Source organism: Meles meles, chromosome 8 (genome assembly GCF_922984935.1).
Source record: "Meles meles chromosome 8, mMelMel3.1 paternal haplotype, whole genome shotgun sequence".
NCBI classification, from domain to species: Eukaryota; Metazoa; Chordata; class Mammalia; order Carnivora; family Mustelidae; genus Meles; species Meles meles.
In genome coordinates, this window is record NC_060073.1 from 75,719,336 (window position 1) to 75,736,764 (window position 17,429).

A 17,429-nucleotide genomic window follows, 5' to 3' on the forward strand; every position below is an offset into this window, starting at 1 on the left:
CATTAATTATCCCAGGACTCTGAGACCATGACCTGAGCCGAAGACAGACACTTAACCAACTGAGCCCCCCGATGCCCCTTTCCAAAAAGAGTGCTATTTTATTTTTATTTTTTTTAAGATTTTATTTATTTATTTGACAGAGAGAGATCATAAGTAGGCAGAGAGGCAGACAGAGAGAGTGAGAGGGAAGCAGGCTCCCTGCTGAGCAGAGAGCCCGATGTGGGACTCCATCCCAGGACCCTGAGATCATGACCTGAGCTGAAGGCAGCAGCTTAAACCACTGAGCCACCCAGGTGCCCCAAGAGTGCTATTTTATAAATTGTATTTAAACTGTTGTTTATTTAGACGGTAATGAATCCTTTCATTTCCTGTCCACTTATATGCCTTCAGACCCAAATACTTCATAATTTTTTTTTTTCTCAGACAAGTCATTCCATCCTTTTCCTGTCTTTCCTCCTTTTTCCATATGGCTACTGACCTTCCTGCTGAAAGCTAGGTGTAGAGCAGGCTTTTATCTTAATTGCTGGCTAATTTTAGCTTATTTAACCTTTCACACCCCAAATTCCTTTGCACTATATTTTGGTTTTGCTACTTCTTTTCCATTAGTTTAGAGAGCTCAATTTAATTAAGAAATAGACCATGGCTTCTGTCATAGTATGTATCTTCTTGTCTTCACAGCCAATAAAAAAAAAAAAATAGAAATGGGAATAGGGGAAAAAACAAGAAAAAGTGGGACAAAGAAGCAAAATAATGTTGTAGAATGTAATTCAGTGTAAATGGGCTAAAATCTTTGGTTTTAAAGGAAAAGACTGTTAGGCTGGAATAAGAAAATAGAGTCATAAATCTTTTCAAGAGATTCAAGATTCCATGTTTTATATCAGGATACAAAGAAGTTGAATGTTAAGGCATAAAGATATGGGAGGGAAATTCTAGCAAAAGCAAAATAGCTGTAGTTACATCGATTTCGGATTAAACAGACTTGAAGGCAAAGCACTACTATAGATATATTGTCAGTAATTACTTATAACCCAGCTGGCTATGCTTTCAGATTTTCCTTTGTAATCAGAGACAGACAGCTATGAGGAGGGAGACTCTATTCTCTCTTCTCTCCTGCTTCGCATGCTGAGCACGTCTTTCTTCCCTGGCAACACATGTGGCAAAATGTGACTGTGAAGGGAATGAAAAGCCCTTCATTAGGCTGTGACTAAGATGACGTGGTTCGTTTCTATTTAAAATGTGGTTCTCAGACCAATAGCATCAATTTTACCTGAGAACTTGTTGGACAGACAGAATCTTGGAACAACTTCAGATTTATTAAATCAGAATCTGTGTTTTACTAAGATTTTTGGGTGATTCATACGCCCACTAAAGTCTGAAAATCACTGCTCTACTTTATCTTTCCAGAGAATTCCACAATGTCAATAGAGAAGTGGGATTTTCCCCTGTTTTCCTCTTGTACTCTGAGAATATTATCTTCTTCGAGCCTTTTTAAAAGTGATGGGTTAGTGATTTCAAGACCTGGAGGATAATGTCTACTACTTGAATATGAATATTCCCCAAAACTATATGATGAACAGGAATGCAAATAAAATTATGCATAATCCATGCCTTCAGCATTTCTAGGAGACAGATACTGTCTGTTGAAGGAAAAAAAAATCACTAAATACCAACAGATAAAAGAATGGCTGAAATGGAAGACAGGCAACTAATGTCCAAATTACATACACCTGTAGTCTCTAAAAACAAAACAAAATCACTACAATGGCATAGAACTAAAAATAGAATCCAGGGAAGTAAGAATTCAGGAATACCATGAACAAAGTCTCAACCTATTAAGTTACATAGGCTTCGGAAACTAAATGTCATGTTAGTATACTTTATGAGTACATGGATTTCAATATTCTGCCTCACCTTCCCCTGCCATCCTTTTTCCCTTCCCTAGGTGAACCCCAAAATGTTGATTTCAGCTGTGAAAACATTTACCAACTGCAACATTTTTCAGACAGAATGAAATTATCACTGTCTCTGTCAATCTAGCTTCTATTCTTACTAATCAATGGATTAGAGGTTCTCAATAAACAAGAGGAAAATTATATAATTAATAAGTAAAACTGACAGAAGAAATTGATTTAACAGACAAAATACCACACATGCAAGTGCTTTGGAAACAATAAAACTCTAGAAGAATAAAACATAATTTTATAAGTACAGCTGGCTTAGGCATTGCCAGATTTCCTGCTTGGGTTTTATTACTAACTCAAAAACCTAAGAAAACCAGGGTGCTGTGTTGAAATAGTTTGGCCCATGATTATATCTTGCTGGCACTTAATAGGCACCAAACAAATATTTGTTGAAAGAAGTACTGAAAAAATATAACATGTTCAACATGTTCTTTTGCTTTTAAGACTACTATCATTGGGCCCCTCGTTCCCTATGGGGGAGAATGCTCTTAGTAGGGCCAAGTTTTCTGTTCTCACAACTTCCGCAGCAATTCCTTTTGGTACAGAAATTTTAACAACACAAGTCTGCGTTTTAAACTCCCAGTAGGATAAAATATGCAACTTCAAAGAGTTATGGAAAACTTAAGGAAGATTGGTATGTTTTTACTGTATAACAATACAGTAAACATTATATGTTTTTACTATATAATAATACAGTAAATTAGAATGTAGGCTCTCCAAACTCATTTAAATCATTGGGTTTAGCAGGTGGCACTACATGACTTTGAGCAAGTTACTGATCGCTCTCTGCCTCAACTGCATCCTTTGTAAATAGAAGGTGATCTAAATAATACATATCTCACTAGTTATTGTAAGGATTAAATGGGGCAATTCAGGCAAGGCAGAGACCACTTATTGTCTACTATTTATCACATTTCCCTTTTCCACACCCAGTTTTGGGGTGGCATGATAGTAATGTTTAGGATAACTAGGTGTAAGAAGTGCTGGGTTGAGATTCTGAGAAAATCTTTGAAAGAGAGGCTGAGTCGGCGTGCCTGCACCTTTCACGAGGGTGGATAAGGATGGGATGGCTGGGATGAGGGTGTGGTGGCTGAAGCTCAAAGAGTCATCTTGCAACATGAGAGGGGCAAGGAGGGGAACCCTCAGATGTGATATGCTGACAACAAATTCCAGACACCAAGCATCTTGGTAATTCTGGTTACGTGAGAAAAATAAGCCCTCATCAAAGTATAAGCTGTTCACATTGTACCCGAACACACTAAGCATTTGATAAATCTTAGACATTACTATTAACAATAACAAAGGGTCGTAATTCACATCCACTTAATGCTAATGTAAAGTTTCCATTTTTGGAAAATTATTCGCCTTTCTTATCTTCATCTGATTAGCTTTTACTTTTAAAATTCTTCCAATTAAAAAAAAAAAGCAATCAAAAACAATCTTAGACCCTTACCTCCAAATCCTAAAATGAGATGTAGTAACAGATACTCTTCACTGAACATTTGACCTAATCCAGGATCTACACTTGTTCTGTGTACCCATTCCCTCCTAATCCACACAACAGTTTTCACAGGAGATATAATCTGTCCCTGACTGCACTGAGAACTAAAACCCAAAAATGCTAAGTAATTTTCTCATGCCACACTTCTGTTAAAGGGAAAGACTCATCCAATTCCTTATGAGTCTGACTCCAAAGCTCACTTCCTTAGTGATCACACACTAATCATTACATTCAGTTGTAAATTATTCTGGTTTCGGATAATACAGAAAGGCAAATAAAGTCTGAAAAGGGCACACTGTGCCAAGGAAGTCCTGGAAATCCTCCCCTGAAGGCTAGAAGTGGTCAGAGTCATTCTTCATATAACAACTATTCCTTCATTTGGGAAAAAGATGGAAGTCATGAATTGTCTCTCTGGAGACAATGTTGTTGCAGTTTTAGACCCCTCCAATCCCAGGAGATAATCACATCACTAAAAACAGCAAGAAGTAGGAGGGAGTTAAAAAGCCTCAGATGGTCTTCAGAATCTTTCTATCTTGCGCTAATGGTCCTCAAAAGTTAGCGTCTATCAGAATGTCCTAAAAGGTTTGTTAGACACAGACTCACTTTCTGAGTCAGTAAGTCTAGGCTTAAGTCTGAGAATTTGTATTTCTAACAATATCCCATGTTGCATTTATGCTGTTGGTAGAGCAGATAAGAAGGATGGGGAATGAGCTAGTACAGGTGATGATTTTGATGTGTTGATGAGGGTAAGCCCTTAACATTTGAGTTAAGACTTGGTGTGGTGGGTAGTGGTCCCTATTGTTTGGACTTTTTTTTTAATTTAGAATTTTTTTTTAAATAAACTTATTTATTTATTTGAGAGAGAGAGTATGTGAGAAAGAAAGAGAGCACGAGCATAGAGGAGGGACAGAGGGAAAAAAGAAGATGATGCCCTCACCAAACAGGGAGCCCAATGACATGGGGTTCAATCCCAGGACCCCAAGATCATGACCTGAGCCAAAGGCAGATAACTCACTGACCTACCCAGGTGTCCCTTGTCTGGACTTTAGGAACAACTTAAGGAAAGAAACTTTACCAGGAAAGGGTTAAGAAATCTCTGTAGGTAATGTGAACTATTGCTTAATGCAATCTCATGCATAATAAAAAAATCACCTTGTCTGATGTTTGTTTTTTAAATTCTGAATTATTCAATCAAGGCCTTACAAATAGAAGCTATTAATTAATTTAGGGTCTGCAAAGAAAAAAAAACTCTTTGACAAGGAATTCCAATAAACAGACATAGTGTTAAAATTTATGACTTGGTAAATATAAGGCTGTTTTAAAATTCACCCTGGCTATAGAGTTCATAGATTGCTTCTGAAATCATGGCTTCACTTTGACATCTCGCTTTTGTAGAGCTGGGAATATCGCTGAAGAGCTAGAAGTCACCTATGCCAAAAGGAGGGCGTTCCAGTGTAAAGAAGTTAAGGTGGGATTTTAAGATTTGTAGCAAAGTAAGAACTTCAGGTCACTTTTTCTCTCACCTGACAGACAATCTCTGAGTCAAAGCAAACAAATAAACAACAACCCCAAAACTTAAAATAAATGCTCTTTGAGGAGATACGTAATGGTAGGGAATGGAGAGTAGATCAGAACAAAGAAAGCAGAGGGCTCTTGAAGGCACGAGGTAGAGAATCACATGTGCCTACCTTATGCCCTAGAAAGTGTTCACTTTCTCAGCTTGTTTTGGGATTTCAGGTTCCTGGCCTCCCAGCTACAAGCTCCTCTTGGCCCTGTCCTTGAACCAGTTCTCACTTGAGTCCAAGATAAGCTATTCTCTCACTCAGCACCGAGGCATCCTTAATGCTTGCCCACTAGACTTGCACTAATAGAGTTTCTTGACTTATCACATGTCTGAGTCAATCTTTCCAAGTTTAGGACTACCTCAGTGTTTGTAGGAGTGTTTGCAGGTTTTGGTGATCCACTTGGCTTTTGCAGTCCTGATGGCAGAGTTTCTACATGTGAATGTCAGCCCAGGGGTTAGGACCTACTACCTACTGAGAGACCAGCTTAATTCTCACATCTTGCTTGCTTATGTTCACAGATATTGAAAGAACTGGGAATCCTCATTACTGCATTCCACACTCTAGTCAGAACATTAGCTTATTAGATCTCTTGCCAGACAGGTACTGGAATATCACCTACCATACAAAAGAAAACCTAAGTCTAGGGATGAGAAGAGGAGAAACTAATTCTTTAATGAAAGGCAATACTACAACTTTAGGTATACTGGGAAGAACATGATGCAGAGCTGTGACTGTAGAAACTATATAGAACCACCTTCATCAGGCAGAACAGCATGTTCTTTCTGGCAGGATCTGGACTGGACCAAAGACAGTAAGGCAGACCACGTGGTAGAAACTTTCCCCTGCCCTGAGGTAAAGCCTGGCTTTGAGAAAAGGGAAAAGAGAGCCAAGAATGAGGATGATGGTGAGAATTAACATTTGCAAGAGGCAGGTACTTCCCACCATTTTATTGAATGATCACAAAGTCTAACAAGGGAGAATTATGCCAGGCACTGTGCATTTCACAAAGCAGCATTACAGGGGAGCTATTTGTGAAATGATAATATTTATATTGTTCTCTGCCCCTGGTTCCTGACACAGAGCTCCTAAGACCTTTGTAATTTCCTGAGGGTTAGACTCATCTGACACAGAGTTCCTAAATCTCTTGGAATTTTCTGGGTGATGGGGACCTATTTTGTTTTAATGAGGTGACTCTTGGTAGGCTCATTGATGGGTGCTACTTGGCAGAAACACCAAGCCAGGGGTGCCTGGTGGCGCAGTTGGTTAAGTGCCCAACTCTTGATTTCAGCTCAGGTCATGATCTCAGGATAGTGAGATTGGATCAGTCCAATCACGCTCGGTGAGCTGTCTGCTTGAGATTCTCTGCCCCTCACGCTTATGTGTGCACTCTCTCTTTCTCGTGCTCTTTCTCTCCAAAATAAATAAATAAATAAATAAATAAATAAATCTATCTATCTTTAAAAAGAAAGAAAGAGGGGGCGCCTGGGTGGCTCAGTGGGTTAAGCCGCTGCCTTCGGCTCAGGTCATGATCTCAGGGTCCTGGGATCAAGTCCCGCATCGGGCTCTCTGCTCAGCAGGGGCCTGCTTCCCTCTCTCTCTCTGTCTGCCTCTCTATCTACTTGTGATCTCTGTCAAATAAATAAATAAAAAATCTTAAAAAAAAAAAAAGAAAGAAAGAAACACCAGGCCATGACTAAAATCTTGGAATGTTTAGTCCTACTCTCTATTTGCTGGAGAGGGAAGAAGAGCTGGAAATGAAGTTAATAATCAATCATGCTTCTGTGATGAAACTTCCATAAAAACCTCAATGGTATGGGGGTTCAGAGAACTTCCAGGTTGGTGAACACATCTACAGGCCAGATGGGTGGCACACCCCTACTCCATGTGACAGAAGTTCCTGCACTCAAGACCCTTCTAGATCTTCATCTGGTTGTTTATGTCCATCTATATCGTTCATCACATTCTTTAATACACAGTAAATTCATAAAGTATGTCTGAGTTTCAAAAGCTGTTCTAGCAAATGATTGAACCCAAGGATGAGGTTGTTGGAATTTCTGATTTGTAGCCGATTTGGACAGAAATTGTGGGTAAATTGGGGACCTGCTACCTGCGACTGGCATTTGAAATGGGGGTGGACCCATGTCTAATGGAATGAGCCCTTAACCTGTGGGGTCTGCCCAAACTCTGGTTAGTGTCAGAACTGAATTGAATTACAAGACACCCAGCTGGTATTGAGGAATTGGTTGGTGCGTGAAAAACTACACCCCATATCTGGTGTCAGAAGAATCCTATGTGAGAATAAAAGCAATTGTATGTGAGAGCTTTTTCTATAGCATTATTATTACCTCCACTTCAAAGAGAGACCCTGGGACCACTAATACAGAATGTGATCCAAATGAAAAAGTTTGAACCCCTTCTTTGACCTCCTTCCCCCCATCCCTCCCCTCTCCATCTTCCTGCCCTTTGCCCGGTAATCATAACATTCTTGTCCTGTGCCTCCTAAAATCCTCAGATATCTACCTGCTTTTCCCTGTTATTATCACTATGGAATCGATCCTTTCTCACTGCCTTCCTAAGTATGAAACTGCCAACAAGCTAGTATGCTAGCCCCATGCAGTGCCACGTGGCCCTCTCTGGCTCCATGATAAAACTAGGAAAAGGCAAATACAATGATTTTTGCTCCTTTGCTTAAAGTTCTTTCATGGCACTCCACTGTCTTCACCACAGAATCCAAGCTCCTTTAAATGGCAATCCATGTCCTTCTTGGAGTGGTCCCTGAACTCATTTCTCCTTATATCCCAGCCCTTCTGTGTGTGAATATGTATGAACATTTGCACATACACACGCACATATACATGTGCGCACATACACACGCACGCACACACACACACACACACACACACACACACACAAAGGTTTTTCAACTGGAACACCCGCAGGTGATCTGTCAATGAACAGCCCACTTCATGGCTCTATATTCTGCTGTGCTCTTGGTTCCATCTAAAAAGCCTCTTCTTCTGGTTCCATGCTCTTGGTTCCATCTAAAAAGCCTCTTCTTCTGGTTCCATAGCATTTGTCCAGATTTTACTCCAAGGGAAAATGAAACTTTCCATGAATTACCTAGACTGGAAGACACATTGTCTTCTCTTTTCCCATTGAGTGTAGTGCATTTCTCCATAATTATAAGTCTTATCACATTGCTCTAATTAATATCTCCATTAGAGTCTGATTCTGTTTTCCCCCCACCAGATTCTACATTCCTCAAAGTCAAATGTTATGTCCTCATTATTTTTGTATCCTCAGTAATTGTGACTGGTTCTAGTGCACAGTAATTGTTCAATAAACATTTAAAGAATGGACTAATGGAAAAATGGACAGACGAAAGGATGGTATAGGACTAGGTATAATTTGGGGGCCAAGCAGACCTTGAATTTGGGACCCAGCTCTTCCATATGACTTTGGTTAAGTCACTTAACCCATTTAAATCCTCTAATATATAAAATCTGTAAAGTTGGGGAAATAGTACTACCTAACCCACCTCACAGGGAAATAACAAAGGTTAAATAAAACCTATAGAGCACATAACACAATCATGACAATGTAGAAAGTGTTAAGGGCTAAGTGTTTTTATTGTGAATAGGAGTAACTTAGCTCCAGTGACAAAAACATTACACACAAACTGATGGAATAGAAATTACTAAAGAGAAAGAGGAGGCCTCTGCAAGAAGAGGAACCCAAAATTTTCTTTGGAAAGAGAAAGGAAGACAAGTTGGAGAATAGATGAAATTTAGAAATGTCTTCTGAGGCTTTGCATTTAATCACCTGATATCACTGCTTGAAGCCATTTTTAAGCAGTCCATTGGAAACGAGAATGGGTTGAGGCATTGTTTTTATTGTCTAAATAATCAAGGTTATCCTCTGGTGGCAAACCAAGTCAAAAGGAATACTCTGAACTTGATCCTAAATAATATATCTTTCTCTAAAGAGTACTGAGATTAAGCATTCCAGAGTACTTGATCTTCATGAGAACCAAATAAAGCTATGGCACATTTTATGCCTACATTTTCACAATATTTTTATACATAATATGGTGAAACTTCCAGAGCCATTGAATCATGTTTTGCTGGTGTAACTGCTAAAATGGTTGCAAGTCATTTGTGAGCAAAATTATGCCAAATGTCTTCAACCATTTCACATCTCCAAGCTGCAAGGATAAGAATATTCATAGTTACCCTCAAGTTTAAATATGTTATAAACCCAAATGCCTCAAAAGTTAACAGTGACACCAGCTAAGACATGAGCAACAAAGCAAGTTTCATTATCTCCATTTCTTTCCTCTAACCTATGAATCAACAACATTTATTTTGTATTAAGTATACATTCCTTTTCTTCTTTTCATTCACCTGTTTCTGACAATGGTCACACCTATTCATGCTCCAAGAACTCTCATGAGGCAATATCTTCACATAGATCTGATGAGAATGGATGTGCCAGGCTTTGGCAAAGGGTCAAATGCAAGATCACAAACGTAAGAATGTGATGAATGAACAGAACAATGTTTCCCAGAAGGGAACTTTTTTTTTTTTTAAATGGCTTTCCATAACACACACACACACACACACACACACATATTTCAAGAACTGGTCAGTTCTCTTCTCCATGATTATTTCTCTAATAAGTGACATACAAAAATTTCCCTTTTTTAGTATCTATTATATACGTCTTTTGATAAACAGTTGCTTAAGATTATAGGGACAATATCCTAACTAGAGATCCTACTCAATCCAATAACCACTGTCCACTCACCAACTCATATTAACCAGGGTAGAGTGAGTCTGACTTAAAGAAGGTCAGCTATACCATGCTCTATACACACCACCCTGTGACACTAGATAATATAGGGCAAACAAGCTGCTTCTCAAGCCATATTTTAATTCTTAAAACATTTCTCACTAATAGGGTCTATATTCAGTGAGTCAGTAAAACAAGCAGAAAAGGGAGGGAGAATAATCTCAATATAAACATTGTGAATGAGAACAACAAATACTAGAGGTCTGATTAAATTTCCAGCTTTCCAGAAATTTTTGCATGTCATGAAATGACAAATTCCTTGACTTATAGTATCCTCAGTAATGAATAAATGATAGTATATTTAAGAGTGAATACAAATGAGACTAAATGAGAATATGGAAAACCATGAATAATCCCAAAATAGTTTAAATTAGGTCTAGACATACACAGATCCCTGCCCCCTTATATTTATCAACTGGCTCTTAATACAACTGTCTCTTCTTTTACCCCAGTATTCTTTACATGACCATTATTTACATGCCCAGAGATTTGCTCCTATGCTTTTCCTTGGACCAGTTTAACACTCCTTAGGCACAGCACAAATAGAACTACTACCCTTTCTCTGTTCATCAGCACCTCCTAAAATTCTACTCCCAAACTAGACATTATATGGGCAATGGGAGGATGCAAATTTTTAATATTCTATAACCTAAATAACCCACTGTATTTAATCCAGAATTTTTATATAAATATTATATACATTATATTTTATGTAAACTATATTTTATATAAATATAAAACCTAAATAAATCTAAATAAGTCAATTGTATTTAACCCAGAATTTTAATATAAATATTATATATTATTTAATGTTATATATTTAAATACATATATTCTATTTATATAGTTATATATATTATTCAGACTTCTTAATTAAAGGTTTCTTTAATTAGCATGCTTTCATTGGGTAATTTGGAAAACTGAAACTCATAATGATTTTTTTCATTTTATTCTATTTCTTTTCAGTGCTCCTAAATTCATTATTTATGCACCACTCCCAGTCTCATAATGATGTTAAGTGGTCACCAAAGCAGTGCCTCACATCAGCAACAAGTCATAATATAGAAATATTAAATAAATAGTTCTTCCCCAAATATTATTAAGGGAAGAGTGATAAAGGTACCCTGACATAAGACCTATCCTCCAAGATCAATGAACAGTCTAATTCACCAACCTGTTTAGAAACATGCAGATCTAGTTAAGGCTATATGCAATTTTAAATGAGTAGCAACACTTGCAGCTACATATGAAGTATTGCTATGTGTCCAGCTAAGTTCTAAATATCTTTTTGTTTATTAATTGATTTAATCTACATAACACCCCTAGATGGTAGGTCTTATTATTTCTCCCCTTCCACAGAGGTGGAAACTGAGGCACAGAGTTAGGTGACCTGAATCACAAAGCATGGCTCGTGAGGCAGTCTGCACTCCTACTCGCCCCAACATGGTGTATGTGGCATCAATGGATGACTTTTATTCTTTTAGTCCACAGATGCCCCCCATAAAAACAAAACAAACACAAAAACTACCCTAAGGATTAGACACTGACAAAGGATTGTCACATGGTTTCTCTGTTAAGTATAAGAATGATATTGGAACATCATTGTGGGAAAAGCAACCTAAGATCAAGAGGGATACATGTTAAGAACATAGAGGTAAGGAAACCTAGGGAAATAGTGGGAAACAGATTACCAATGGATAATCTGAGAAGCAGCTATGGTTCCCCTCTTCAAGCAAATGGGTGAGGTAGATAGTAAGTGCAAGAGGCAGAAGATCAGGCATCACTACTCTCTGCAAACAGCAGTCGAGGGCAAAAATACTGACAGACAGTGTCAGTCCCTTCAGACTCCTCCATGCTCCTGTCATGAAAAGTAATGTATGTATGGAATGCTGTCCAGGTTTTGTATGTCCCTCAGGAGAGTCCCTGTGAGGGAACTAGAAGATTATTGCTAGATATTAAATCAGGATTAATATCAAAGATAATGAGCAGATAATTCAGATCCTATATTTTTGTTATCAGAGGTAAGTCAATATTATCAAAGCTAAGTTTTAGGGGAAAAAAATTATTCTAATATTGAAGTCCGGTGGATATTTGAATAAATTGCCAAGTCAATCAAAGAATGAGTCATTTAACACAGTGATTGGTTTTGATGAAATATGTATAAACCAAGCTCTAATTCTTCACGTTGCTGACCTTCCTTTTCTTTTTTTTTAAAGATTTTATTTATTTATTTGACAGACAGAGATCACAAGGCAGAGAGGCAGGCAGAGAGAGAAAGGAGGAAGCAGGCTCCCTGCTGAGCAGAGAGCCCAATGCGGAGCTCGATCCCAGGACCCTGGGATCATGACCTGAACCGAAGGCAGAGGCTTTAACCCACTAAGCCATCCAGGCGCCCCTGACCTTCCTTTTCTATATCAGAAATCAGTTTATTCCTTCCTCAGCTTGTTGTAGACTACCTAGCAAATAGTGTAAGACATCCATGAAGTAGAGGGTACTCCAAGCTTCTACAGGAAGGATCAAGATAGGCATCCATCAGCTTTTCAGGAATAAGATGCCTAATAAAAAACATACTTGCTGATTCTCTGGGAAGATGAAGGCATATGCCTTCAACCAATAAGTACACTTGTGGCATCTAAGAGAAGAACAGTTCTGCCCCATATAAGAAAGGGCCAGGAAATTTCGCTTCCCATAATCAAGATAGTAAAGAAGAATATAGAGAAATTACTAAAATCGTATCTAACAGGTGGTTATCTGAAAACTACTCATTACAATGTGAATGAATCCTTGCATTCAAAGGCTAGAAACCAGGACACCAGATGAGGGATCACCCACAAAATATCTGTAGCTGTTGATACAGAATCAAGCAAAAAGAGGCATGACCAGACACCAGTGCGGGTACTTACAGCTCGCCCTCTGCAAATACTCCTACTCACAGCTGGGCTGTAGTGCAGGCAAGGTTCTTTTCTCTGACCCAGCTGTGGAGAGCCTGAGACCTTACAGTGCAGGAGATGCCCTCCTTAAGTAGGTTGGAGTATTTTAGCTTTTTCAGAAATCCTTAGAAAGAAACTATTTTGTTTTTGTCCCCCCAAGCCTCCCCTGTCACTGCACCCATCCCCACCCAATATCCAGTGAACTCCTAGTGCTTACTTGGGATACTTTCTAGATTGAATGAAGGGCAGAATCTCAGAGTCTTGATTAGATGGCGGAAGTAGTAAATCTCGAAACCGTTCTGTCAAAAGAAAAATAAACATCGAGTTGTGAAAAAATAAAAGTCATGAAAATAACTTCAAAATGTAATTATTACCTATTTTTTTGACTTCTCCATTATTTTGAATGCACCTCTTTTATTAGAAATGTGCCCACCATTTTGTATAGTACTGCCATGTCTGTTTCAAGTTAATGACTATCTTTTTAGATTAAGATATTGCAACAACTGTCAGTACAAAAATAAAAAGTATTCATTAGTATAGACTAATAAAATCTTAAAATTGAAATATTACAGGAAATAGTCATGATCAACAAATATACCTAAGAGATGTTCAGTCTCAACAGTAACCTGGAAAGTGCTAATCAAAGCTACATACCATTAGATAGCATTCATATATTATGTTGCATTTGATTGACAGAAATGAATCTCATAAGACCAAGTATTAAGGAAGATATGCATCAACGTAAGCTCTCATATCATTCTGGTGAGATTGCAAGTTGCTACAATAGGTTTGGAAAACAACTTGCAATTATCTTCTAAGTTTAACCTCAGTGTACCCTATGAGCCAATATTTCCATTCCTGGGTATATACTCTGCAGAAACTTTCACATATCTTAGGCAGCGAGTAAAAGAATATTCATAGCACTTTCATTACAACATAAAGTGAAACCACTCAATTTTCTATCAACAGGAGAATGGACAATTTGCCGCACATACACACAATGGAATATTAATTGAAGTGGAATTGAATGAAATCAGTCACAAATAAAAACATAGTAAAATGGTGAGTGAAAAAAACCCAAGTAGATTACATACAGAAAAATATCATTTGTTAACTTAAAAAACAACGAAGCAATGTATCATTTAGAAATGTCATGTATAAAACAAAACAAACCTGTGGAAAAGAAGCATAATATACATAATCCAGAATAATGGTTATCTTTTAGAAGGGGTAAGATGATGAAATAGGAGAAAAGCAAAAGGTAGGTCATCGTTGTTAATATTTCACAACTATGTTAAATATATAAAATTTAGTTATGTATATGAAATATATTTATAGCATCATAAAAGAGTAAATGAATGACTAAGGGTCAGGGATTGTCCAAGGATGACATTAACCCATGAACCAAAACTTTGACTAACAAAATTCTGTGCTTATTAAGCACATAATGAAGGAAGGAGGAAGAGGAAGAAAAAGAGAAGGAAGAGAGAAGAAAGTAGGGAAGGAGAGAGGGGTGAAAGGAAATGGGGGAAAAAAGGAAAAAGAGGAATGTGGACAAAGGAAGAATCCTCAGTTCTACTTTAGAAATAGCTGTACTGCATAATTATCTGCATTGCATAGTGTAGCCTATCACCCTGATGCTGGTCCCGTGTTTCCAGAACTAGGTACTCATTACCTCTAGTCATCCCTATGGGAAGGTTTCCTTGATCCCTCCTCTTTCTTTTCCTCCTCCTCCAAAATCTGGAATAGATGGCCCTACTGTGTGTACTTGTAGTATACTCCATGCTTACACTCTCAAAGAATGTTCCAGATTGTATTTTTTATTGTTAGATATAATTGTCTATCCACCTCTCCTTCTCCTTCGAGTAGGTGTGTAGTACATCACCCAGATATGGAACATTATCTGATACCAATTAAGATGCTCGATAAATATTAGTTGAAATAATATTTCTATTTTTATTGCATAAAGGAAATTGCCAAGGTTAATCATAACATCTTCCAGAAAAACGCAACTGGTCATCTATCAACCATGAAAAACAAGGGTACCGGAGCTCCAGCCTTGACAGGGTCTCAGGCTGAGAGAAGAGTGCAAAGCCGAGGCTCCAAGCTGCAGTAAATCCATCACTAAATGAAGGCACACAATTTCCATGAAATACTGAAAATTCGCAGTTGATGACCATCGCCAATTCCCAGTTACTGAATAGCCAGATGTTAAATGCTGGTGAACACAGTGGTTACAAAGGGTGCTGAGAAGCAGGATGGTGATTTATCTCCATATTTATTACAACATTGAGTCGATGACTGACTGACTCTCTGCTGCTTGCTCTCAGCACTCTGACATTCTTACCTACCATACACTTGGGGAGGACCTGAGAAGATCCTAAGAGAGATGCTTGTATTTTACAGCCCACAGATATAAGAAAGCACGTTTTCTTTTTCTTTTTTAAGTATAAATTAATTTATACTGACCAATATACTGCTACTTTTAATGAGCAGAATTAATGTTTATGTCAATGAAATGACTAGTAAATTCTTCTGATGTGACACTTTCAGGACATGTCCCAATTTACGTAGCTTTTCATTAAATGAGCAATTTGTAGTGTTTCTCCTTTTCCCCCTTCTCTCCTCCATTTATCCCTTTCCTAAATAAATCTTGGAAAACAGAGCCAAAACACAGCCACAAACATGAACTTTTACATCAAGAAAAGAAAGAATGGTGCAAACAGCTACATTGAATACGATATATCCTGGGGTGCTAACAATATAAATTAAAGTTTTACTGAATGATTCCCAAACTGATGGAAATGTAAAAAAAAAAAAATCAGAATTCTTAATTCGAACAACCATAACAATTTATAGCTGGAGGCTTTCCCCTGTTTCTATAATGACAAAAAAATATTTGATTGTAAATTTGAAGACAATCTCTGGAGATAACATTATATTGATAGGATTTAAAATACACACACACACACACACACACACACACACACACACACACACACAGCAAAAGTAGCATATGAGAAATCACTTGCAAATCCACCCAAACTCTAAAATCTATAATGAATAGTCTTACATTTGAAGCATCCTTTAATCTGAATCCTAAATGCAAGCAACACTAAGCACACATGAAGATCCTTCACTAGCCACCACAAACGTTAAAAAAAAAGTTCATACATATACAAAGAAAAGAGCTGCTTAAAATTATGTCCTTCTAAAATGTTTATTTTTATTATTACATTCATAAATTCCTAAATATGAACAATTAACTTTATCCCATACAGATATGATTGTTTACTTTTTATGAGAATAAAAATATACATAGAAAAGTATCCTTAGAAAAATTCGAGTAAATGAAAAATTGCCTAGTCTCCCAGATTTCTGCCTATCAACTAATTAATCAGCATCTCATTGTTTATCTGATGCTGGGAAAAAAGACTGAAGTAAACTGGTGTTTCCTCTGTTAAGCAGCAGAATTTTTAAAACACTACTTCTTCTCTTGCTGCAAATGTCACACCAGCTGATCTGCTTTCTCAGGAGGCCCCAAGTCTATTTCTTAGGAAAATGGCAATTATCTGAACACGAGATCTCAATCCTTTCACTGGGTTCTTAGAATAATTTCATTAAAGCCACTGAAAAGAACCAGGGGATTTTCTGAAAAGTGATATTTTGATGAGTTGACTAATGATGAGATAATGTCTGAACATGATTGTCTACCAGTCGGGGATATATCTTAATTAAAATAAGCTTTTGTAGACTTTCACCCACTCTCCACTTCTCCTGTTCAATCAACGAAGATTGTGAGGCTATCAGAGCTGGACGGCATACTACACATGATTACACTAATTGGGGCTCTCTGGACAATCAATTGTGAGACAATACATTATTATTTATATTATTTAATATCTATTTAATATCTATTTAATATCAAAGATATTTAATATCAAAGATGAGAAAAATAAAATAATCTTTCCAATTCAAATTCAGACTTCTTTGTATATTTATTGTGACTCAATTCTTTATCTTCCCCTTTGTGAAAAATGTCCAGTTTGTAATCCTCTCCCAAATGCAAAATGTAACAGATGCAATACAAATTTGCATAACAACAAAAAACCTGTATGCAAATATGTTTCTGAGATGAGAAGACAATAAAATCTTCTTCCTACCACTATAAAAAAAGAAAGAAGTTAAATAAGGGCAGAAAATAAAATGAAAAATGATGCCTTCCTTCTGTAGTACAAAAGTTCTTTGCATCTAAAGATGTGATCATAGCCACTTGGTGGGGGTCTTCAGTAAGAATCTGAGAAACAGCTGTGGTTTGCTGGAGGAACTCCATGGAGATTTTTACCAACTCTAAATCACTGTTTCTTTCCAAGTAATTTCCTTTCCTTACCTTTGCTTCTCCGTAGTCTTCACTATGGAAATGAATGTTTTACCGACTTTAAGTATTACATCATCACAGGCAGGAAAGAAAACTAAATAAAACATCTCTAAAGAGTGATAATGTTGCTCTAAAAAACCTGGTAAGAAGTTATTGGGATTTTTATTATTAGATACAAACTTTCTCCTCTTTCTTTTAATGCTCATATGACACTTGGTTTGCCAGATTTAATTTCTTTCTTCA

General features: G+C 37.4%; 1 protein-coding gene across 1 annotated transcript in view; it reads right to left on the minus strand.

The window, feature by feature from the left end:
- Positions 1 to 17,429, minus strand: part of NOX4 (NADPH oxidase 4) — a 172,553-nt gene that overhangs the window by 42,934 nt on the left and 112,190 nt on the right. Inside the window, exon 14 of the mRNA XM_046017410.1 lies at positions 13,026 to 13,107. Coding sequence (XP_045873366.1) covers positions 13,026 to 13,107 — 82 coding nt within the window. The remainder of the gene's footprint in view (positions 1 to 13,025; positions 13,108 to 17,429) is intronic.